Raw genomic sequence first — 25012 nt, forward strand, 5'->3', positions numbered from 1 at the left:
GAAGGGAAAAAGAGGGGTTACGGATTTGCGGGAGAGATCAGGTGGTGGTGGGGACTAGGAGGAGTGGATGGAGGGGAGGCAGTGGTCAGAATGTATGAATGAATAAAAAGAAAACAGAAAAAATCAGCCATCAATATCACACTTGAAGGGAGAGTTCTGTTGAAATGGCAAACAAACAGCAGTTTTGTTTATACAGATCAAAGTGTACTAAAGGTAGAGGTCCTTCTTTGGACAGTATTTATAAACTCTTGGAGTGTACGCTTTCCAGTGCATTTGTTCAAACTGAGCCAATGGCTCTCTTGACCATCCTGGGGATTTGCCTGTCTTGTTTGATTGTTTTTTTCCTATGGAATCAGCACCATGGCAAAGGGAAACTCCCACCTGGTCCTACTCCTCTTCCAATTGTCGGAAATATTTTGCAAGTGGATATTAAAAATATCAGTGAATCTCTGAGCATGGTAAGCGTGATTAACTTCCTTCCAGTGGTCAGTACAAATAAAATGTGGTCTTAGACTCCATGCAGATGTTATCAGGGGCCAAGAAGAAAACAAAACCCCTGACACTTGAAGTCCCAACTAACTAATTTTGGCCACTTGTTTTAACAGAAGTGTAGGAACAGAAGTACAACAAGGAAAGGTATTTTAATATCACTGCAGCTACTCTGACAGAGAGAAATCCAGAGGCTTTCTTTGTATTGACAGTCTTGAGGTTTTTCACAGGTGGAAAAGTGAAGGCAAGTCTTCAGGAGTTTGCACAGCACAGTCTTCTTTGTCAGTGTTGAGGCATTTTCTGGTTCTTGAGGGCAGAGGAAATTCTCATTTGGTGCTGAGGAAACTGGTTTCATTTTGTGTTCGGGAAGTTGTTATTAAACTGGTCAGGGGCAATCTCCTGGGATTCTGGGTGGGGGACTATGGTACCATGATATAACTGCCTTTTGGGGGGGGTCTCTCCTTAGAGTAAGCTGCCTGCAGAGCTCTGCTGTTCTTGGTGGTTTAGTATAATTATGGACAGCTTCTAGGGCACTGTAGAGGCTCTGTAACAGAACCTGTGAACTTGAAAAGACTTTAATCATGTCAATGGCTTCAACACTGAATTCTCCTTGTCTGGTAGCCCAGCCTATAACTTCTTGCCTGGCTACTGGCCAATCAGTGTTTTATTCATCAACCAATAAGAGAAACATATATGCAGAAGGACATCTCCCATCAGTGAAGAGTGAATGTATGTATGATGTGTATGCATGTAAATGTGTGTGCATATGCATGTTTGAGTGTGGGCATATATGTGAGCATGTGACAGTTAGAAGACAACCTTGAGTGTCTGTCTTGTTTGCCATATTATTTGAAACATTGCCTTTGTCAGTCACTGCTGTGTATGTCAGGCTAGCTAGCTGTGAGCTTCTGGGAATTCTCCTGTGTGTCTCATTTCTTGTTGTCGGAGAGATTGGATTGCATGTGTGTGTGTGATTGTGTCTGGGTTCTATGTGAGCACAGCAAGTGCTTTACACATGGAACCATCTCCCCATCCAAAGAATAAAAGCAAAATGTTTAATGGAAACCCAAGCCAGCTCCTAAATCTGTGCTCTACTGAGAGCTGGGAGGCAATGGGATCCAGGAGGTGATTTGTGACACTGTCAGGAACAGACTAATTGGTGTTCATGTCCCGGCCTGCGTCTTCTTTTAGTATAGCAATTATTCTCTGATGAACTGCAGTGCAGATGGAGCTGTGTTCAGTTACAAAAATCCATTGCTTTATCAATTCTCAAGTGTACATTTTCCTAAGGATTCAGGAATTCTGAGAGCTCTTACTGGATAATGAATCAATGACTGCTCTATAGTTCATCCACCTGGCAACCATTCCCTGAAACTTGAAGGAATGGCCAGAAATCTGTATTTTTCCCTGAAACAGCCAGTCACCAGAGCTCTCGTTGTCCCCGTAGCTGGGTGTTCTAAATTAACTCACGGCTTGGAGCAAATTTTAAAATCTTCCCAAGATTTAATTTCTATTTCTTTAGTAGGTAATGATTCCACCCAGCTTAACTGGCTCTGTTTACATTCAACAGTGATCAATGGTTCCTTGGCTTCAAGCACCATGCTCCGGGCATGAAGCTGATTTTTTCTTTTTTTTTATAGAGAAATAAATGTTTTATTGAAGTAAAAACATAAATTTAATATATTATAACAATAGTATAAAAGATCATGGAGAAATAGTCATAATGGAGAAAAGAGTATAAAATATTTTATATTTTAGATTAGTATTAATCTGAAATTATTGTGCTATAAAATGTTTTATCATTCCTTGAGTCACCACAAAAAATTCACTCAAAAAATTAAAAACACATTGATCAGGAGGTGGCCAGAGTCTATAATCTGAGTGCACAGGAAAGCTGAGGCACAGGACTGTGAATTTGAGACCAGCCATGAAGCTGATTTTAAGGGTGATTGGAATGTATGAAGCCTTGTAGAAGGTACAATGTAGGGGGTAGGCATGTCCATCCTGCTGTGTCCTCACTACTATTAAAACTCAGAGATCTTGGCAGAAGGTATGACATGGAGAATTGATGACAGGAGATGATTATTAGTGTACAAGTAGGATGACTGGTAGAAGAGATGTCTCATACCCAGGAAGAGAAACACATTCTTTATTGTAAGAGGAGGCCAGAAGAGAAATGCAATGCAATTGTAGATTTGATAGAAAAACATAAAAGTAAAATTTGAGCAAGTATGTATCAGTCTCTGTTGCATAGAAGAAGAGTAGTAACAGCAACATTGTCAAGAGCGTAATGGTAATGGCTGTTAAACTGTCATTTCTTTTTAAATTATGACATCTAAAGTCAATGTGTGGATATTAAAATCTCTTCAGTATGAATGAAAATATTTCTCTAACTGATCACCCTGCTCTGTTTCCAGCTAGCAAAAGAATATGGCCCTGTGTTCACTGTGCATCTGGGCATGAAGCCCACAGTGGTGTTGCATGGATACGAAGCATTGAAGGAAGCTCTGATTGATCGGGGAGATGAGTTTTCTGGGAAAATGCAGTCATCCTTACTGAGTAGAGTCAACCAAGGTTTAGGTATGGCTCTTTGTTGGGGTACATCCAGGTCTATACAGGTGGCACTGAAGTTATCTAGGAAACTGAGAAACTGGAAGTATTTATAAGTTCATGAATTATTTTGTAAAAATTACAAAGAATTAAGTATAGCATATGAAAAGCATTTCCTTATGTCATATTGTATAACTTTTGTTCTTATTTGTCATCTTCCCACTGCGCTCTCTCATTCCTGTCTGTTACTGATTCCCTTTTTCTCCCCAATAGACCTACTTCTGTTTTCACACATTGTCCTCCCTTTTTATCTCTGACTCTTAGATCCTTTCTTCTACTCTCATGGTCTTTCTTCTTTCATCTCTCTCTCTCTCTCTCTCTCTCTCTCTCTCTCTCTCTCTCTCTCTCTAGATTCTGTATAACAGAAAATGGCTGTATTTGATTTTAAGAGTCTGGCTTCCTTTACATGAAACATAATTTACAGTTTCATCCATTTCCCTGTGTCTTGGGCTTTCTATTGCTACAGAAAGACCCAAAGCAAGTTGGGGAGGAAAGAATTTATTTGGCCTAGGAACTCAAACAGGACAGGATCCTAATGAGGCAGGACCTGATGCAGAAGCCATGGATGGAGAGGTGCTGCTTACTGTCTTGTTTCTCATGGTTTGCTAAGCCGGAACCACCAGCCCAGGGATGTACCACCTACCATGGGCTGGGCTGGCCCCTAATGATCACTAATTGAGAAAATGCCTTATAGCTGGATCTCATGGAAACATTTCCTCATCTGAGGCTCCTTCCTCTGATGACTCTAGCTTGTGTCAAGTTGAAACACAAAACCACCCAGTACACCCTGAAAATGTGATGTCATTTTCTTAATGTTTGGTTAAATTCTGATTTATATGCATTAGTAGATTTTAGTGGCATTTGGTGTGACAATTCTGTAAACAGATACAGTGCCTACTGATTTACTCACCTTTCCCTTCCCTCTCCTGACCTCTAGTGTTCATTAATGAAATTCGTTGCTTCTAAGGCATCATTAACCCATTTTCAAAATTGATTTAACTTTACATACAATGTCCCCAAGTAGCATTAAGTTTGAACTTCTGACTATGGCATACTCATTGTATATTAGTCAGAAACATAATGATAAAGATACTAACACAGCCGGGCGGTGGCGGCACATGCCTTTAATCCCAGCACTCAGGAGGCAGAGGCAGGCGGATCACTGTGAGTTCAAGGCCGGGCTGGACCGATAGCCTCCAAAACAATACAGAGAAACCCTGTCTCATAAAAACCAAACCAAAAAAAAAAAAGAAAAAAAAAGAAAAAAGAAAATGAAAGCGACAAAATGTATTAGTCACCAGATATTCTGTCTCATGGTCTGAGTATGGATCTCGATGATTTTATGTATATAGTGTGAAGACCAGTGTAGATATGACTTTTCCAGACTTGGGTCCCACCTTTTATCTTTAAAAATTGTAAGGAAATCTCGAATATAGTGGGATGGGAAAAACAGCACAGTCATGCTCTCTCTATAAGAGCCACAGGAACACTCAGTGTTTTGTGTACTGCATTGATAGTGGAAATGGTTTTTTCTTTTAAATTATTTCTGAGATTATAATAATATAATTACATCATGTCTCCCTTTCCATTCCTCCCTATAAACCATCCTCTATACCTCTTCTTGCCATTTTTTTCAAATTCATAGCCTCGTTTTTCAGTAATTGTTATTGTAAATATATCCTAAATGTAACCTGCCAAGTTTGTATAATGTTATGTGTATGTATATTTTCAGGGCTAACCATTTGGTATTGAATAGCCAGTCAATATTCAGAGTTGTGGAATCCAGTTCTAAAGGAAACATCTGCGTCCAAGGTTTAGGGAACATTGTGGAGAGGGGATGGAAAGATTGTAAGAGTCGCAGGTTCAGGGAATTGGTTGTGAGGATATGTTTCTCTCTCTCTCGCTCTCTCTCTTTCTCTCTCTCTTTTGGTTTTTATGAGACAGGGTTTCTCTGTATTGTTTTGGAGGCTGTCAGTCCAGCCTAGCCTTGAACTCACAGAGATCTGCCTGCCTCTGTCTCCCCAGTGCTGGGATTAAAGGCATGAGCCACCACCGCCCGGCTAAGGATGTGTCTCTTAATAGTCTCACCAGAATGACTTCCCAAATATGAGGCAAAAAAGGATGGCAACAATAGACTTAACAAAGTGAAGGGGAAGAAGCCTGTAAGACCTCAATACTACAGGAAACAGAGGAACATTGATATTGGAAGCAATAGTTTCCCCCCAGAAATGATTTCCACCTATTGGAAATGGTTCCTCCAGTCGTTTGGCTCCATCCCCCATCAGAGTTCAGAAGTTTCTCAGGCCACAATGAGACCGCCAAGTTGAAAACATACTTCCACAGTTAACATAACAAATACCATGGTTTCACATAGCACATTGCCAAGTATGGGTTATTGTCTTCTATGGTTGCATGGCTGATTAGGAGCTCTGGCTTTGCTTCCCAAGATTAGGAGAACATATTCTATTACAGGTGCTAACCTAAGAAAGGAGGAGCATGTAATATTCATATTATGGCTTACATTGATCATGTAGCTATTTTCTACTCATTCATAGCGAGAAAGCAGAAATTGAACTGGTAGTTGGAAACCTACTGTGTGTCAGTTATTGTTTTTGAGTCTAGCATAAAACTATCCAGTTTTATAGAGCACTGGGTGCTGGCAAGAGTGACAAGGGAGCTTTTGCTCCTATGCACCACTGTCTAAAAATTCCTTGGCATGGTATTTTTTATTATTTTAATTTTAAATAGCTTGTTTTACATGTCAATCCCAGTTCCCTCTCCCTCCCCTCCTCCTGCATCCCGCCACCCCTCCAGCCTCTCACCCTATCACCATTTCCTTCCACATAGGGGATATCTAGAGTCTGTCATTTCACTCAGGGCAGGGTCCAGGCACTCCCCTAAGAGTCCAGGCTGAGAGAGCATCCCTCTTTGTGCTATGGACACATGATGTCTGTTTGTATTCCAGGGATAAACACTGATCCACTGCTCAGGACCCCATAGGTTGCCCAGGCCTCCTCATTGGCTCTCACACTCAGGGGTTCTGGGTCAGTCCCATGCTGCCCTCCCAGCTGTCCGTCTGGGGTCCAAGAGCTCTCCCCTGTTCAGATCAGCTGTCTCTGCTGGTTTTGCCAGCCCATTCTTTACCAATTTGCTCATCACTCCTCTCTCTCTGTCACTGGGTTTCATGGGTTCAGTTCAGTGTTTAACTGTGGGTGTTTGCCTCTCCTTCCATCAGTCACTGGATGAAGGCTCCAGGATGGTTATGGACATCAAGTTCATTATCAGGAATGGGCATTCGAGGTGGTCTCTCCACTATTGCTTAGCTTGCCAATTGGTGTCATCCCTTTAGATCACTCGAGGTCACTCTGGTGCCTGATCTGTCTTCTATCCTATGATTCCCTCTTCCCCCTATTCTAACCCCCACTCAACCTTCCTGTTCCCCGATGACCTACTCTCTCTTCCTCTTCTCCCCCTCTCTTCTTCCCAGCTCCCACTTCCCCCGCACACCTCACTGGGATATTTTTTTAATGGGCTAATCTTGACCATATTTTGAGTTTAGAGAAATTGTGCTGAACTTTCTAGATCATGCAATTAATGCAGTAATTTAAGCAAGCACAAGAGTCAGCATTATTTCCTGTGAAGAACATTCTAAACTAGAATTCATGATAAATTTTTGTCCCAACAGGCATTATTTTCAGCAATGGAGAAACGTGGAAGCAAACACAGCGTTTCTCCCTCATGGCCTTACGGTCTATGGGGATGGGGAAGAAAACTATAGAAGACCGAATTCAGGAGGAAGTCCTTCATCTCTTGGAAGCACTGAGGAAAACAAATGGTGTATATCTACTTCTATAATTGCAAGATGAACTGTTATGGCACATAGACTTTTTATAAAGGTCATGGAGTCAGAAGTATAACTGTTTCCTCCCCCTGGCCACTGGTCTCTTCCTTAAACCTCCTAGGCTTCTCTTCCTTTGGGCAGATCTACTTCTTCAGCTTCCACAAGCCTAAGTCCATCTGGGTCACAGGTCACTCTTGTAGCTTATTGAAATTCCCTCCAATGGAATTTCATTTTTTTTATACGCTCTTTACTCCAGGCACTACAAACAGCTTGGCCCCAGTGCAGATCAATGGCCAAAGAATAGCTTAATTTTCAAATTGTCCAATTTGGCAACAACTTCTATCACTGCACAAACAAATGATCCCAAATCTCTTCTATCTAAACTTTCCCTGCTCTACCCTTCACAAAGTCTCTCATCTGTCGGGTCCTTCTACTTCCCATGGGTAATATTTGCTACAACTTCCTGTTTATGTGAGTCAACTCTTGTTTAAAATGCTGTATATGTAGCCAAATTCAACTCTTGTTTAAAAATACATCTAAAAAATAGATCTTTAAAATGTAGCCATAAGGCTGGCAGCCATTGTTACTAAGGTTAAAAGGTACATGCCATGTGTCTTCACCACCATTTTGATTAGATGACCACATGGTATAAACCAAGTAAGGAAACACTTACAAAGCTCCTCAGTCCCACTGAGCTCATAGCTTTTCACTGAATATCTTTTAGACTAAGGAAGTAATAGCAATTCTCCAAAATAGTTTGTATTAGGGTAGGTTTTTTGTTTGTTTGTTTGTATTGTTTTGTTTTTCTTTTTAAAATTTAAATTAGAAACATGCATGCTTCAAATGTTAATCTCAGCTCCCCCCCTTCTCCCTCTACCAGCCCCACCCCAAGCCCCCCACCCCAGCCCAATCCCCACATCATTCCCTAGGAAGGGTGAGGCCCTCCTTGGGGGGGATCTCAGAGTCTGTCATTTCATCCAGGGCAGGACCTAGGCCCTTCCCCATGTGTCCAGGCTGAGAGAGCATCCCTCCATGTGGAGTGGGCTCCCAAAATTCATTCATACGCCATGATGAACACTAATCTATAGGGTAGGTTTTTGTATAACAAAAACTCATAAAACTATAAAGATATACCTAGGTTAACAGAAACTAACTTAGAGGTGTATGTTTAACTACTTATGTCTTTGCTGTATGCTCAACACCAGGCTTCTAGATATTGTTATAATAGGTTGCCAGATGGTCACATTGGGTGAGTGACAAACATGCCATGCAGACAGAGCTTATATGGGAAATTTTATTGGGGGAAGGGAAGGCAGTGGGGGATGGGAAGAGAGAGAGGGGAGAGATTAGGGACTCTTTCGACCCTGGTATTGAGTTCCCTGCCCAAGTCAAGACCTTAAAAGTGCTTCTGATGGTGCTAGAAATATTTCTGTCCAATCTCTATATAAAGCCTTTTGGAAAGTTAAAAGGCTTCTTTTAACTCAGAATCATTTTTGGGTCCCCAACCTTTTACTATGACTTAAAGGCATGAGTCTACTGCCTTTTCTAGAATGTGGTGTGAGAGCCAAAGTTACCTTTTAAGTTTTAATTACTATATTTAAGAGATCCTTGTAACAAAATGCTTCTGGTCTGCAAGCCCCTTGCACAAGGACAAGTAGTTCCTGAAGTGCTGAAGGCTATTGTTTATGTAAGATAACAAGTCATATGTTTTCACTCCCTAAACAAATTTGTTTGTCCCATATGTACCAGATGTAGTTGATCACGTGGCTGGGAGGTACATCTATGGGAAATATGTCAAGATGTACCCTTGTCCTTGATTGGATGTAGGCAGGAAGTATGCAGGCAGGAAGTACCTCATGATATGTGCTTGCCCCTGAATGGGCCTCCTGGGAAATGTGATGAATTATGGGTTTTGCCTTCTTAAGTCCTGGCGAAACTTGATTTGCAGTCATTTCCTGGGAACCTGGGCATTGACCTGGCCAGAGTCCATCCACCTGGTTAGTATTTATTTCCTTTTTGAAATTTCATTTTTTTAACCACAGTTCTCCCTCCTACCTCTCCTCCCATCCTTTCTTGCCTTCTCCCACACCCCCTCATCTTCCCTCTAGCCCACTCCCAGTCCATTCTTCACGGGTAAGGGTTCCCATGCGGAGTCAACATAGTCTGGTATAATAGGTTGGGTCAGGGTCAGACTCCTCTCCCATGCATTAAGACTGAGCATGGCATCCCACCCTAAGGAAGGGGCTCCACCAAGCTTTCTTATATACTAGGCTTGTTTCATGGTCCTACTGCCAGGGGCCCCTCTGATAGTCCAAGATTCATAACTGTCTCCCACATATGGAGAGCCTAGTTCTGTACTCTGGTGTCTCCACAATTGTAGGTCTAGAGTTCATGAGTTTCCATGAGCTTGGTTCAGCTGCCAGATGTCCCAGTCTCTTGCTATTTTCTCCTTTTTACATACAATAAATCTTCTCCAACATACAAAAGTAATATTTTGAAATTTGAGTAAGTAAAACAATGTATTGGGGATATATATGTATATGATATAATATGAATATGATATAATGAAATAAATTCAAGTCTTGTCTGGAAATGGTGTGAAAGACCAGGGAGATTTATACTTGAGTATGACTTTTTATCAACTCCTGACCCTCGTTTGTTCACACTTGCCTTCATTCCACCTCTCCATTGGATCTCACATTCTTAGTTATGCCATTTATTCATTGCATAATGCAAAACATTGGAAGTTTCTTTATAGATTGCATAGCCATGTTGTCCTTGTAACTTTTTTTGTTTTTCTTTCAAGACAGGGTTTCTCTGTGTAGTCCTGGCTGTCTTGGAACTCACTCTGTAGACCAGGCTGGTCTTGAACTCACAGAGACCCACCTGCCTCTGCCTCATTAGTGCTGGAATTAAAGATGTGTGCTACCACTGCCTGGCAGTAACCTTTATCTTTAGATCCAGTTACTTGTTTCCCTCTGAAGTTGTAGTATGTTTTTTTTTTTTTTGGTTTTTCGAGACAGGGTTTCTCTGTATTGTTTTGGAGGCTGTCGGTCCAGCCTGGCCTAGAACTCACAGAGATCCGCCTGCCTCTGCCTCCCAAGTGCTGGGATTAAAGGCGTGTGCCACCACTGCCCGGCTCGTGCGCCACCACTGCCCGGCTTAGTAGTATGGTTGACACCACACAGAGGCACTGTGTAGGTGTCACAGACTTGGCAGCACATAAATGGTTTCATTAGTTACATATTAATACTTTCTGGAAGATCAGGGTGTAGTTGGTCTATAAGTGGTGTGAAAGATCAGGGAAAGGTTGGTGCTTTGAATTTACATAGTGATTAAGAGTGGGTCTAGGATGAGGAGTCCCTGTGTTAGCCAGGACTAGCATGGGTTGAACATCCTGCTTGTAGTAAAGGAAGGTACACTGGACCTTTTAGTGCATGTGGGTGCAAGAGGATGAGTAAGGGATAATCTAAGCTCTGGCAATGTGCATGCTACCTTTTTTAAAGTATATTTTCTAAACTACCAAGCATACTTTCAAACATGTGACTATTCTTGTACTATCTGTCAACTTTACACAAGAGAAGTACATTTGAATAATCTTAAATGTAGTTGTATGTTTCCTCTATCTGTTGATCATCCCCTGTCAAAAATTACTGATGACTTTATTTCATGCTGGATTAGTAATCAAACTTAAAACTTTTTTTAGAGAACTTGATGCATGAGTCCTAGTCTACATCATTTCCACAACCTTCCCCAATTTATGATCTCTTCTTTTGTAATTATAGTTACACACATACACATATATGCACACACATATGTACACATGTATACATAGCCTACCTAGTCTATTTAGATTGCTTGTATGTACATGTGTCCAGAGCTGAATACTTGGGATTGGACAACCTCTGTGGGAATTTTTCCTTGGGGGTATGATTCTCCATCTCTCAGAAGCCATTGATTGCTTGTAAACTGGGCTAACACAGGGACTCCTCAGGCTATACCAATCTCTTAATCAATATGGAAATTCAAATTCATCTTGAGATAGGAATATGTGGAATTTTCCCTGTCCTGTTTGCCATGTCAACTGGTGTCATTATGTTGTTCTTATCAGACAAGAGTATTATTGAGAATTCCGGGCAGCATTTTCCATATCATGTTTGGGATACTCTCTAGCAGCTGGTGTCCTTGTCTTCTGGCTTATACCGCTCTCTTCCCTTCCTTTTCCACGATTTTCCCTGAGCCTTAGGTGTAGAGGCTGCATTGTGGATATATGTTAGGGTTGGGTACCCCATGATCACTTATTCTCTGCATTTTGACCAGCTGTAGATATCTGTAATATTCTCCATCTATTTGAAAAAGAAACTTCTGTGAATTATAAGGATAAACACTCATGACATAGTTAGAAATTATTTAAAAAGTATTTGAGATTTGTATTCAGAAGATAATTACAATTTGATATTTTTACTTCCTCTAATACCAGAAGGCTCTGATTTGCTGTCTCAGCTTTCCCACAAATAGAAGGGGCTGTATTTATTTCTGCATAGCAAATCTCAGTTTATATGCCCTGAATTCTACTTTGTGTCAACCCCCACTTCATGCATTTCAATCTTCCTTAGGAAATTGTGGAGCTCTCATTTACGGAACTGCCTGAGGCGCTGTGAATGTAGATGAGCTGCAAATATAAGATGTATCATGGGTTTGCCGAGATTGTGCCTATCTCATTCACAAATTTAAAATATTTCACACACATTGGCTGTTTTGAATGCTTGGGGACTTAATAAAGTATATTGTCAATATTTTTAGAAGAAAAGAAATTGATTTAAAAATTAAGTTAGTAAGATTTGTATGTGCACTGTGAGGAACTGTTCACACATAACTTTAAATTGCATACATTTGTAAATATTTTAGAATGAGGATTTTAAGAGACTGGGGAAAAGAAGAGAGTATTTGTAGACTGTACTGTAGTTGGAGCACATCAGCTAGTTTATTTGGGGCACAGAGAATAAAGTGTCTCTCAGGCTTGTAGAGTGATGATTCTTCTCTAGGTAGCTTATACTACCAACTATCTTAATTTGAAAGTTTAAGATCTGTATGAGGATTGCATATTAACTTCTAACTTCCTTTGTTCTAGGGGCCCCCTGTGACCCTAGCTTCCTTCTGGCCTGTGTTCCCTGCAATGTGATCTCTGCTGTTATTTTCCAGCACCGTTTTGACTACAACGATGAAATACTTCAAAAGATCACAGAGGATTTTTATAGGATTATTAAAACTTTAGAATCACCTTGGGCTCAGGTGAGATCCAGTTCTATTTATATGTGAAAATGTTATGTGACCCAAATATATACCATCACCATCCAAAAGCTAATATTGAGGTTATGAGCTTTGTATGTCTGATATCAGGTTTATTGGAGAGCTGGCATTCTGAAAAGATGTGGGTACTTTTCAACTTCAAAAAGAAGTCATTTGTGTGAATTTAGGAAAATGAAAGGGCTTTTGCAAGGTGTAGGGTACAATAAGAAGGCTGTGCCCTGACTTGTGTATTCTGTCTTCTAGCTGTCTTGATTTTTGGAGAATCTTCTCTTTTCTTCTTTGAGTATTTTCTTCCCTCCCTAATTCCTTGTCTCCCTCCCTCCCCCACTCCTTCTCTCCCTCTCTCCATGCCTCCCTCCCTCATTCTATCTCTCCTTCCCCTCCCTTTCTTTCCATTATATAGTCCAGGCTAGCCTTGAACTCATAATCTTTCTGATTCTGTCTCCTGAGCTGCTGAAATGACAGATATGTGCCTGTTTAATGATCTCAGCAGTTTGAATTTCTTTATGATGCACCAGTTCAGCCATAGTGGCAGTAGCAGTTGATAAAATAATTCTCATAAGTACAGCAATGATCAGCCCAATCATCAGATGAGTTCTTATTAGTACTCTTTCACTGAGTTTCTGCACTAGAGTCATCACATATTGAAAACTTTAGAAGGCCAGCTTCTAAAATCTTCACTCAGGTTCAAAAAAAGGAGCCACAAATAATTGAAGGAACTAAAATCAGAGGGGGGAAAATCTACTTACAATATGGTCTTTCTATCCATGTCTCTTTATTATTCTTCTTCATCCAGAAAAAAAGTTTTCAGTTATAGATCATTACCACTAGCAATTTTCCAGCCCTATTTGTATTCTGAGACTGGAATTCTTTTGCACCATAGGAGACAGATAAGGATCTTCACATAAGGGGAGTTCTGGCTGTCATGAGAGTGGCTCATGAACATCCCAAAAACTCCTTAATGGGGGAAGGTTAGTTAAGAGATTGAATCATCAGGGAATTCTAGAAGGGGGGCTAGCGTGCTAAACTACATTTTTAAGTGGTTAGATAAAAATCTATATTCAGTCTATATTCAGTAAAAATCACGAGTATGGCAAAGATTTTCTTAACTCAGAGACCGCTTTTCTCCCAGCATGCATAGGGAGTATCGGGTAGCTAGGCAACCTAATAAACAACAGAGGAATGCAGGCAAGCAGCTTTTGTCTGCTGTCTGCACTTTCTAGCAATGGTTTCCTGCTAGGAGAAACTTTTAGCATCAATTGCTTAGGGCTGTAAGTCTAAGACTAATTTGCACAAGAAACCTGGCCCTTCTAGTGATCTGGCCTCAGTGGCAGCATAGGCCTTCAGGAGAGTTCACTTTTACTTAGGATGAGCAAATGGGCTGATTACTTTTGCCATTATCTTCCCAGGGGAAACACAAGCAGTAAATTTCTGAGTAAGACCTTGTGTAATAAAACAAGAAGTCTGAGAATCTCTTAGTTCAGGGTTAGTTCATGCTATTACTTCTCTATCTGCCAGTGAGGTAAAACCAGGGCATGCTTATTTATTTATTTTTCAATTCATTTAGGCAGCTATGAATCAACAGCTTTGGGGGTGTAGCAATTCTGTCTTTGGATATCTGAGAATGTCTTAGATGGGATGCTTTTGCCCAGTCCCCAAACACTGACCAAATGCCTGTCAATAAGGATAATTGCAGGATGGCCGATCTCTGTAATTACACAGGAGAGGGGAACAAGGACCTGATAGTGGGAAACAGGTCTCACACATAGCTAAGGAATGTAATCAGTAAGCTAAGACCTGTTATTGGAAAACAGGCTTCACACAGCTAAGGAGTGTAGTCAGCAAACTCCAAACACATGGGAGAAACTGTGTCCAGGAAATGATCAGATAATGCTGAACTGTGGGATGTAAACCCCAAGTTTGTTAGAGAAAGGAATAAGCTACAGGAAGACTCTACAGCAAGAAACAGCCACTTTTATTCCTAAGACTATAACACCAACTATGACCTTCATATAAAAACATCTCTAAGTTAATAATTTTTTTGTAACCGGGATATTCCTTTATAACATTAGGAATTTCTCATCATATAAAAATAAAATTTATTCCGAAATAATAGTAAGCAGAGGTTTATTAGGGTTAAGAAATTTTATAGGTGCCATCTTTTACCATTCATGGTCACAGCTGTTCTTGGCTATTCTCCTAGGCAGGCTTTTTTTTTTTCCTGCTAGCATTTTTTAGAGACTGAGGTGACTGCAGCTCAGTATTGCTGTCATGTGTCAATAAAATTGTAACACGAATTAAGAAATGACCCAGAGACTGATATTGGGGTTCAAACTTCAAGCTCAAGTTCCGAAAACCAAAGCAGCTGGCCCTTAGCTTCTTACCTCTACCTCAGTCTGAATGGACTGATTCTGTCTCCATGAGGGCTCACCAAACCTCAGACTGTAACCTCTCCTCAGTATGGCTGGAGAATAAATGCTTCTCTGAGACCTTGCTTCTGTCTTATATACATCTCTAGTGTTTGGATTAAAGGTGTGAGCTATAACTCTCTTTTAGATTGATTCCCTCTTTGTAGATCTGGGTGGCCTTGGACTCACAGAGATCCCGTCAACCTCTTAATCCTGAGTCCTAGAATTAAAGGTGTGTACCACCATGTCCTAGCTTCTGGTTGCTGGGATTAAAGATGTAATACCGGGCTTTGGCGGTGCATGCCCTTAATCCCAGCACTCGGGAGGCAGAGGCAGGCAGATCTCTGTGAGTTCGAGGCCAGCCTGTTCTACAGAGCGAGTTCCAGGACAGGCTCCAAAACAATACAGAGAAACCCTGTCTCGAAAAACAAACAAAAAAAAATGTGTGCCTGGCTTCTATGGCTTATGGCTGCCTTTCTTTCTGAACCCTCAGGCAAACTTTAATCATAAATAGTATATCACAACATAAAGTTCTATTTATTTATTTTTAAGGCAAGGAAACTGAGCTGAAGGAACACATTAATCCTTCTTCAAACTTTTGTTTCCTTTTTTATTTCTGTCTCAACTTTTTTATTTCTGTTGTTAACTAGTCTCCATTTTCAAGTACCTCATTCAAATTTTTCCTTCTACTGTATTTTTTCTACATCCACAGTTCTTCTGCAGCATTCTTTTCCTCTCTGTTCTTCATGTGTTAATTTATATATGAGCTTCAATCTTTCTGAAAGATACCCATTTTGGATGAGGATATTGCAAACTGGGGTTTCAAAGCTGTCTAGTATCACCATAAGACCCAAGTTTGAAGTTGAGGGTGTAAAGATTTCACTAGTAGAAACCAGGGAAACAATACAAAGAATCAATGCAAGGAAGAGTTGGTTCTTTGAGAAAATCAACAAGATAGACAAACCTTTGTCCAAACTCACCAAACAGCAGAGAGTGAACACGCAAATTAACAAAATCAGAAATGAAAAGGGGGACATAACAACAGACTCTGAGGAAATCCAGAGAATCATTAGGTCATACTTTGAAAACCTGTACTCCACAAAATTCGAAAAATTTAAAGGAAATGGATGACTTCCTGGATAGCTATCACTTGCCAAAACTAAATCAAGAACAGATAAGCAATTTAAATAGACCCATAACACCTATGGAAATTTAAAATTAATTTTTACTTAAGTAACAAACAATCTTACTTTACGTACCAATCTCAGTTCTGTCTCCCTCCTATCCTCCCATTCCCATCCCTATTCACTCCTAAGAGAGGGTGAGGCCTTTCATGGGGGATTATCGAAGTCTGTCACATCATTTGGGGCAGGATATAGGCACTCCCCCATATATCTAGGCTGAGAGAGTACCCCTCCATAGGGAATGGGCTCCCAAAGCTCATTTGTGCACTAGGGATAAATACTGGTTCCACTGCCAGAGGCCCCATAGACTGCCCAAGTACCCCAAACTGACACATTTAGTGGGCCTGATTTTGGTCCTATGCTGGTTTCCCAGCTGTCAGTCTGGGATCTGTGATCTTCCACTTGCTCAGGTCATCTGTTTCTGTGGATTTCCCAGCATGGTCTTGACCCCTTAGCTCATCACTCCTCCCTCTCTTCAACTGTATTCCAGGAGTTTGGCTCATTGCTTTGTTGTTAATCTTTGCTTCTGCTTCTATCAGCTATTGGATGAAGACTCTATGTTGGCATTTCAGGTAGTCATCAATCTCGTGATAGGAGAAGGGCATTTAAGATAGCCTTTGCCCTATTTCTTAGATGCTAAGTTGGGGTCATCCTTGTGGATGACAGTAGTTCCAGGTTTCTTGTTAGACCTATAACAGCTCCCTCTATTATTGTATCTCTTTCCTTGCTCTCCTCTGTTCTTCCCCCAGCTTCACTGTCCTGATCCCTCATGTTATCCTCCCCCTGTGCATCTCCCCTCCTCTTTCTCCTCCCTCCCCCCATGTCCCCAGTTTACTCAGGAGATCTTGTTCCTTTCCCCTTCTTGCGGGGGTCCATGTATGTCTCTCTTAGGGTCCTCTTTGTTTCCTAGATTCCCTGAGGTTGTGGATTATAGGCTGGTTATCCTCTGCTCTATGTCTAATTTCCACTTATGAGTGAGTAGATACCATGTCTTTCTTTCTGTGTGTGGGTTACCTCACTCAGGATAGTTTCTTATAGTTCCATCCATTTGCCTGCAGATTTCAAGATGTCATTGTTTTTTTCTACTGAGTAGTACTCCATTGTGTAAATGTACCACATTTTCTTTATCCACTTTTTGGTTGAGGGGCATCTCGGTTGCTTTCAGGTCCTGGCTATTACAAATAATGCTGCTGTGAACATAGCTGAACAGATGTCCTTGTGTTACGAATGTAAACACTATTTCTTTAAACCACTTTAGATCTGTCATCTCTGCAGGATTCCAAAGAATAACTTTCATTTTTGTATTAGGAAGAGCCTCTTTCTTTACTCTGTTTTTGTCTCTTGAGGCTTTCTATTTGCAGGCCTTAATTAAACAGTTCCTCTTTTTCTATCAGGAAAATCCTTTTTTCTTTATTAAACACTTCCCCTTTTCCACCAGGAAGGTCCCTTGATTTATTCTTTGTCTCAGGAGCCATTCTATTTGTATTTGTAATATCTGCAAATGTGCAGTAAAGGCTTCTCCTTTTAACAACTGTATACATGGCCACTCCTGAGATAGGGGAATATCCACATTCCTGTCAATTCCTGGAGTCCCCCTTACCTGAGCAATCATAACCTCCAGTCCTGGAGTCTCACTTACTTGAGCATAAAATAGCTACAGTACTGGAGTGTCTGTGTTCCTCCTTCCTCCCAGGCTCACGACGTTGGGCACCATGTGTAGGTGTTCTGTGTGATTCGAGTAGGCAGAAGAAAGAGTCCCTCCAGAATATAATTCAGCTTCTACTAGGAACAGGGGATCAGCTTCCGATGAACTGAATGCCTAGCAGTTTCCCAGAAACCTCTTTATTGTTACATAAAAGGCACTTTTAACAAGTCAATTTCTTCATACCAAAATTGTTTATCTGGTCTAGGAATTGTCTGAAGGAACAATTAGAAATTTACAAAAGGATATCTTGGAAATTTACAGAAGGATACTTCAAAGCTTAGGTGCCATCACTCTGGAATTTATACCAGATACAAAGGATCTGTTGAATATTTAATTACAACTCTCATTTATAAGATGGTAGTTGAGTATAGACTGTCCCTACTTCATACTTTTTCCCCAAATAAAAAAGGTAACAGATTTTAGACAGTTAGCCACTGGTTATACTTTAGAATTGCACATATACACATCATTTGAAAAATTAGACATTCATTTAAGTATCAGTTAGATGATCAAGAGAAGAAAACATCCTCCATTTAGTGAATAACTAACTTGAGATTATAATCACCTCATTTCTCCCTTTCTTTTCTTGTCTCCAGCTCCTCCCATGTACCTGCCCCCTTGTTCTCACTCAAATTCAAGATATTTTTCTTTAAGAACACACACACCCCTGATTCATTTAGTGCTGCTTATATAGATATGATTTTAGGCAGACCACATGGAGCTAGGAGACATCCCCAGAGAAGACCTGTTTTCCCTCTTCCAGCAGTCCTTACTCACCTAGCAGTGGAATCTCATGAGATTTCTCTCTTCCACATTATCATGTCTACTGGAGTTGCAGTTTTTAGGTGAGTGGAGAAACATGTGTAAGATAAACTTGGATAAAGACCACTTCTATCCCTGCTATCACTGATTTGTGGTCTCAGAATTTGACTAGTCATTCTGCATCTCAGTATTAATAGGGCAGAGGGGGCAGTGGGATTAGCCCACACATTCCTTTGGAGATCTGATGTCAGGGATTGAATGTGATCTGAAATTGCTGCAGAAACTGTGTACATGGCCGCTCTGACCATTTGATCCATGCTGTACCTGCTCCCCAAGTGCTAGTCATATAGGCGCACAGGAGGCATGGGAAATTCACCTTTTTGAACTGTTGAACAGATAACCAAGCCCTAGAAGGTGTGCTGTTTACCCTAATGCAAGTTTGTTTCTCTTCCAGCTCTGCAGTATCTATCCTGTTTTATATTGTCTCCCAGGAAGCCATAAAGCATTCTTGAAACAAGAGTTTGGACATTATGAATTTATTTCGAAGGAAATCAAAAGGCATCAGGAATCTCTGAATCCCAGTAACCCTCAGGACTTTATTGACCATTTTCTGATTAAAATGGAAAAGGTACAAAGTATCTTGACTTGCTAGTCCACATTTGTGGGAATCTGACTCACTTTTTTTCCCCCTTGGTGAAATTGGGATGTTTATTCTAGTGATATATTTATTATATACGGAATCAATTTCTCATGTAAATCATATAGAATATTTAGATATTGTTAAGATTTTCAGTTTATTTAGAATTAGAAAGTCTGTATTTCCCGGGATTGAGGTCAGTTCTTTAGTAACACACAGATATCAATTCAAGAGTGATGAGAACATATCACCATATGTAAATTGTCCTCTATGAACAGCAGGTATAAAGACTTAGGGAACAGAGGACTTTTCTCTAAAGAGACTCTAAGAAACCTTTGCAGTTGAACTTGGCTTTGAGGAAACCCCAGTTTAGACTAACAGGAGGATAAGCGAGAGTGTGGTAACTGCAGTCTTCAGGTAGTTATCTTTCAGAAGGTGCAATTGATTTGAATTATGGTGGTGGATATAAAGACGGAAGAGGTTAGAAATAGTAATAGAGTTTGTTTGTGTATAGTCTCTGAGATTTTAAATGTAATAAAGGTCCAGCAGTTGTTAGAATTGATGGTATCAGTAAGTGCTTTTGTATATACTACATTCGAAAAAGATAACAGGAAATGGTTTGTCTCCAGTATGTAAGAAGTGAGGAACAAAAAAAAAACTTGGAATACTGTAATTTTAATTATCTTTTAACCATGTGAAGGAATCATAAGGGTCACCGAGCATCCACCTTTATCTTCAGGTAGAACAGCTTTTTTTTAAGAGTGGGGGAGGGCAATTCAGTGAATAACGGATGCCTCAAGTTTATTCTTCACTATTCTTAAGTTCTCCAACAAGAAGGGAGACATGGCACAAGACTTCTATCATCATGTATAAGGAGTAAACAGACTTGGCAGAACAGTTTCTAATGTCTAGTTTATGTAAAAAATGCTTAAGTCATATTGAATTATTTTATTATCTGTAAACCTTTAAAAACAAACTAATATTTTACACACCGATCCCAGTTCCCTCTCTCTCCCACCCTCTCATTCCCTTCACCATCCCCTATCTATTCCTCAGGGAGAGTGAGGCCTCCCATGGAAGATCATCAGAGTCTGTCACATCATTTGGGGCAGGACCTAGGCTCTCCCCCATATATCTAGGCTGAGAGAGTTTCCTTCCATAGGGAATAGGCTCCCAAAGCTCATTCGTGCACTAGGGATAAATAGTGGTTCCACTGCCAGAGAACCCATAGACTTCCCAGGCCTCCCAACTGACACCCACATACAGGGGGCCTGGTTTGGTTTTATGCTGGTTCCCCAGCTATCAGAATGGAGTCTATGAGCTCTTACTTGCTCAGGTCAGCAATTTGTGAGAGTTATCAATGTAGTATTATTTGTCTTGTAATTGATATGATCAATTTTTAAAATATTAAATTTTCCTTGATCTAAAAAACTCAAATTAACATGCAAACAAGTAAAACTAATTCCTATAACCTTTAATTGTTAGGAAAAACAGAATAAAAAGTCAGAATTTACCATGGAAAACCTGGTCATCACCATATCGGATCTTTTCAGTGCGGGAACAGAGACGACAAGTACCACAATGAAATATGGGCTTTTGCTCCTGCTGAAGCATCCTGAGGTCACAGGTATGATTATAGATGGGCAGATCAATGTCCAGGTAGAAATGGGCAGATAGAACTAGAAACTGTCACACTAGAATAGACTCTGTACTAGCAAATTTGCATTACTGCAATTACCTCCCACTGGATGAATTTAGTTCAAACTAGATCATAATAAAGAAAAAGGTAAAATATTTAAGCTGCAGCAGGGAATGGTCAGTGGCTGTTCTTCTCCCTATGATTCAGAATCTCTGACTTGGGTTAGGACAAATACATAATAGTGTTCTTAGGGTTCAAATAGAACTAGCCTCCTCTCACATTTTGTCCTATATCATAATAGATACTTATTTATTTTATTTTCCAGAAAGTATATATGATTAAACTTTTCTGAGCATGTATTAATTATAGACAATGGTGTGTTTCATTATAACATTTTCATACATATATAATTATTCTTTTTTTCTTTAAATTAGAAACAAGCTTGCTTCACATTCCCATCCCCCACCAGGCCCCCCTGTCTCTGACCCAATCCCCACTCTATTCCCCAGGGAGGGTGAGGCCCTCCATAGGGGATCTCCAGAGTTTGCCATTTCGTTCAGGGCAGGGCCTAGGCCCTCCTCCCCCAAGAGTCCAGGCTGAGAGAGCATCCCTCATTGTGGGAGGGGCACCCAAAGTCCATTAGTATGCCATGGATAAATAATAATCTACTACCCCAGAGATTTCCTAGGCCTCCTCACTGACCCCCACATTCAGGGGATTTGGATTAGTCCCATGCTGGCTTCCCAGGCATCAGTCTTGGGTCCAAGAGCTCCCCTTGTTCAGGTCAGCTGTTTCTGTGGGTTTCACTAGCCCAGTCTTGACTCCTTTGTTCATGACTCCTCCATCTTTGTCACTGGGTTCCAGGAGTTCAGTTCAATGTTCAGCTGTGGGTATCTGCCTCTGCTTCCATTAGTCATTGAATGAAGGTTCTAGGATGGCATTTAAGGTAGTTGTCAAACTCATTATCAGGGTGGGGCATTTAAGGTAGTCTCTCTACTATTGTTTCCTTTGTCAGTTGGTGTCATCCTTGTAGATCTCTGGAAATCCCACTGCTCCCTCATGTCCTCCTCTCCCCTCCTCTTCTCCCCCTCTCTTTTTCCCAGCTCCCTCTCCCTTCCTCACCCCATGCTCTCAACCTGCTCAGGAGATCTTGCCTCATTCCCTTTCTCTGGGGTACCATGCATATCTCTCTTAGGGTCCTTCCTGTTTCCCAGACTTCTGGCAGTAGGATTGTAGGCTGGCACTCCTCTGGTCCATGTCTAAAATCCGTATAGGAGTGAGTATATACCATGTTTGTCTTTTTGTGACTGGTTACCTCACTCAGGATGGTTTCTTCTAGTGCTATCCATTTGTCTGCAAATTTCAAGATTCCATTGTTTTTTCCACTGAATAGCACTCCATTGTGTAAATGTACCACATTTTCTCTATCCACTCTTCCGTTGAGGGGCATCTAGGTTACTTCCAGGTTCTGGCCATTATGAATAATGCTGCTATGAACATAGTGGAACGGATGTCCTTGTTGTATGAATGTGCATCTTTTGGGTATATGCCTAAGAGTAGAATTGCTGGATATTGTGGCAGACTGATTCCCATTTTCTTGAGGAATCTCCATACTGATTTCCAAAGTGGCTGTACAAGTTGGCACTCTCACCAGGAAGTGGAGGAGTGTTCCCCTTTCTCCACATCCTCTCCAGCATAAACTGTCATTGGTGCTTTTGATTTTAGCCATTCTGACAGGAGTAAGATAGTATCTCAGAGTTCTTTGGATTTGCATTTCCCTGATGGCTAGGGATGTTGAGCACTTTTTAAAGTGTCTCTCAACTATTTTAGATTCCTCTATTGAGTATTCTCTATTTAGTTCTGTAGCCCACTCTTTAATCGGATCCTTTGGTGTTTTGGAGACTTGCTTCTTACTTTCAGAGTTTCCATGGAAAAGTTCGGTGTAATTCTGATGGGTTTGCCTTCATATGTTACTTGACCTTTTTCCTTAGTTGCTGTTAATATTCTTTATTTTGTATGTTTGGTGTCTTGATTATTATGTGGCAAGGAAATTTTTTTGTGGTCTACTCTATTTGGTGTTCTGTAAATTTCTTGTACCTTCATTGGAATGTCTTTCTTTAGGTTGGGAAAGTTTTATTCTATAATTTTGTTGAATATGTTTTCTGCCCTTTTGAGGTGATTTTCTTTACCTTCTATTCCTATTATTCTTAGGTTTGGTCTTTTCATGTTGTCCCATATTTTCTGGATATTTTGTGTTAGAGATTTGTTGGACTTCAAATTTTCTTTGGTCGATGAATCTATTTCTCCTAGTGTGTCTTCAATACGTGAGATTCTCTCTTCCATCTCTTGTATTCTGTTGGTTGTGCTTACATCTGTATTTCCTGACCATTTTCCCCAGCTTTTCTATTTCTGGCATTCCTTCAGGCTGTTTTTTTTAATTGTCTCTATTTCAGCTTTCAGCCCTTGTACTGTTTGAATTGTTTCTTGCAAGTTTTTCTTTGTCTTTTCTTCTGTTTGTTGCATTTTTTGTTTGTTTTTTCTTCCATTTCTTCCATTTTTTGGTTTGTATTTTCTTCTATCTCCTTAAGGGATTTTCTCATATACTCTTTGAAGGCCTCTATCATTTCATGAAGTTGTTTTTAAGGTCATTCTCTTCGCATTGGAATGTTTCTGTCTTGCTGGTGTAGAGTCCCTAGACTCTGGTGGTGTCATATTTTTTTCTGTTGCTGAATATGTTTTTGCATTGTCTCCTTCCCATCCCTTCTTCCAGTGGTGCAGAAGGAGTCTCTTGCTCTCCTGCTGGGTAGTGGACCAGGGTTTCCTCTCAGTGGGTGCAAGCAAATCCAGTACTCTGGTAGTTCTCCTTCTCTGGGTCCTAGTCTTGGTCCTATGCATTGAGAAGGGGATTTGGATGCTGGAGTGTGTTGTCTCCTGCAGGGATGGGAGACTCAGTGGCAGTCCCGGGCACAGGTCATATATAATTATTCTTATTATACCTCACTGCTCTCTCTTTCTCCTCCTCTCACCCAGTAATACTTTTTCTCTTCCCAACTAGTCCTATTTTTACTTTCATGTCTGTTTTTCCTTTTTTCAATAAACCAATAGTTTAATTAGGTTTATTTACCTGATCATTGGTGAGATGTTATTTACTGGATTACCAACAATTGACCAGTGGTTACATTACTTAAGAGAATCATTGTTTTTTACATCCCGGGAAATATTAATTTCCCATAGATCCTTAGGAAGGGTTTGGTTCTTGTGAACCTCTCCCTTCTCATTGAGGGACAGTGATAGGATAGATTACTCTTGTACTCGTAGATGTTTTGTGGGTTGTCATAGCTGCTGACAGTTCAAGAGTGAGATGGAAATGTGCCATAGGTTCTTTAAAGACAAACATGGTATGTATTCTGTCATATATGGATTTTAGACATAGATCTGGGGAGTGCCAGCCCACAATCCCCTGGCCAGAGAGTCTGGGAAACAGAACCTTCAACCAATGACTGATGGAAGCAGAGGCAGACACCCACAGCTAAACACTGAGCTGAACTCAAGGAACCCAGTGACAGAGAGGGAGGACTGATGATCAAAAGGGGTTAAAACTGGGCTGATTTAACACCCAGAAACAGCTGACCTGAACAAGGGGGTAGCTCTTGAATCCCAGACTGATAGCTGGGAATCCAGTATGGGACTGATCAAGACCCCCTGAATGTGGGTGTCAGTGAGGAGGCCTAGGCAGTCTATGGGGCCTTGGGTAGTAGATTAGTATTTATCCCTGGCATACAAATGGACTTTGGGTGCCCATCCCACAATGTGAGGTACACTCTCACCCTGGACTCTTGGGGGAGGTTCTAGGCCCTGCCCTGGATGAAATGACAGACTATGGACACCCCCATTGAGGGCTCACCCTCCCTGGGGAAAGGAGGGTGTATTGGGGGGGTTTGGTGGGAGGGTGTGGGAGAAGAGGAGGGAAAGGCAGAGGGACCTGGGATTGACATGCGAAGCAACCTTGTTTCTAATTTAAATTAAAAAAGACACCATTACCACTGCAACCCTTATAAAGGAAAACATTTAATTGGGGCTGGTTTATAGTTTAGAGAGTTAGTCCATTATCATCACAGTGGAAAACATGGTGGCATACAGGCAGACATGGTGATGGAGAAGTAATTAAAGAGTTATACATCTGGATGTCAGGTAATGGGAAGAGAGAGTGACCCACTGAGCCTGGCTTGAGCTTCTGAATCTTCAAAGCCTACCCCTTGTGTCAAACTTCCTCCAATAATACCATAGCTACTTCTACAAGGTCACACTCTAACAATGTGACTCTTTGAGTCTATGGGGGTCATTTTCATTCAAACCACCATACCACACTTGATAAAATGTTACACACCTCTTGTGCTTAATTTTTAAAGAATTCTGTTCAGAACTAT

At 40.7% G+C, this 25012-nt stretch overlaps 1 protein-coding gene across 1 annotated transcript in view; it reads left to right on the top strand.

Annotated features, from left to right (window-relative positions):
• Positions 1-290: 290 nt before the first annotated feature.
• LOC101829294 (cytochrome P450 2C70) overlaps positions 291-25012 on the top strand; it is a 31138-nt gene continuing 6416 nt past the window's right edge. The window contains exons 1-6 of the mRNA XM_005063615.4: positions 291-458; positions 2907-3069; positions 6785-6934; positions 12072-12232; positions 18764-18937; positions 20432-20573. Coding sequence (XP_005063672.1) covers positions 291-458; positions 2907-3069; positions 6785-6934; positions 12072-12232; positions 18764-18937; positions 20432-20573 — 958 coding nt within the window. The remainder of the gene's footprint in view (positions 459-2906; positions 3070-6784; positions 6935-12071; positions 12233-18763; positions 18938-20431; positions 20574-25012) is intronic.

This window comes from Mesocricetus auratus, unplaced genomic scaffold (assembly GCF_017639785.1).
Source record: "Mesocricetus auratus isolate SY011 unplaced genomic scaffold, BCM_Maur_2.0 Super-Scaffold_4256, whole genome shotgun sequence".
Lineage (NCBI taxonomy): Eukaryota > Metazoa > Chordata > Mammalia > Rodentia > Cricetidae > Mesocricetus > Mesocricetus auratus.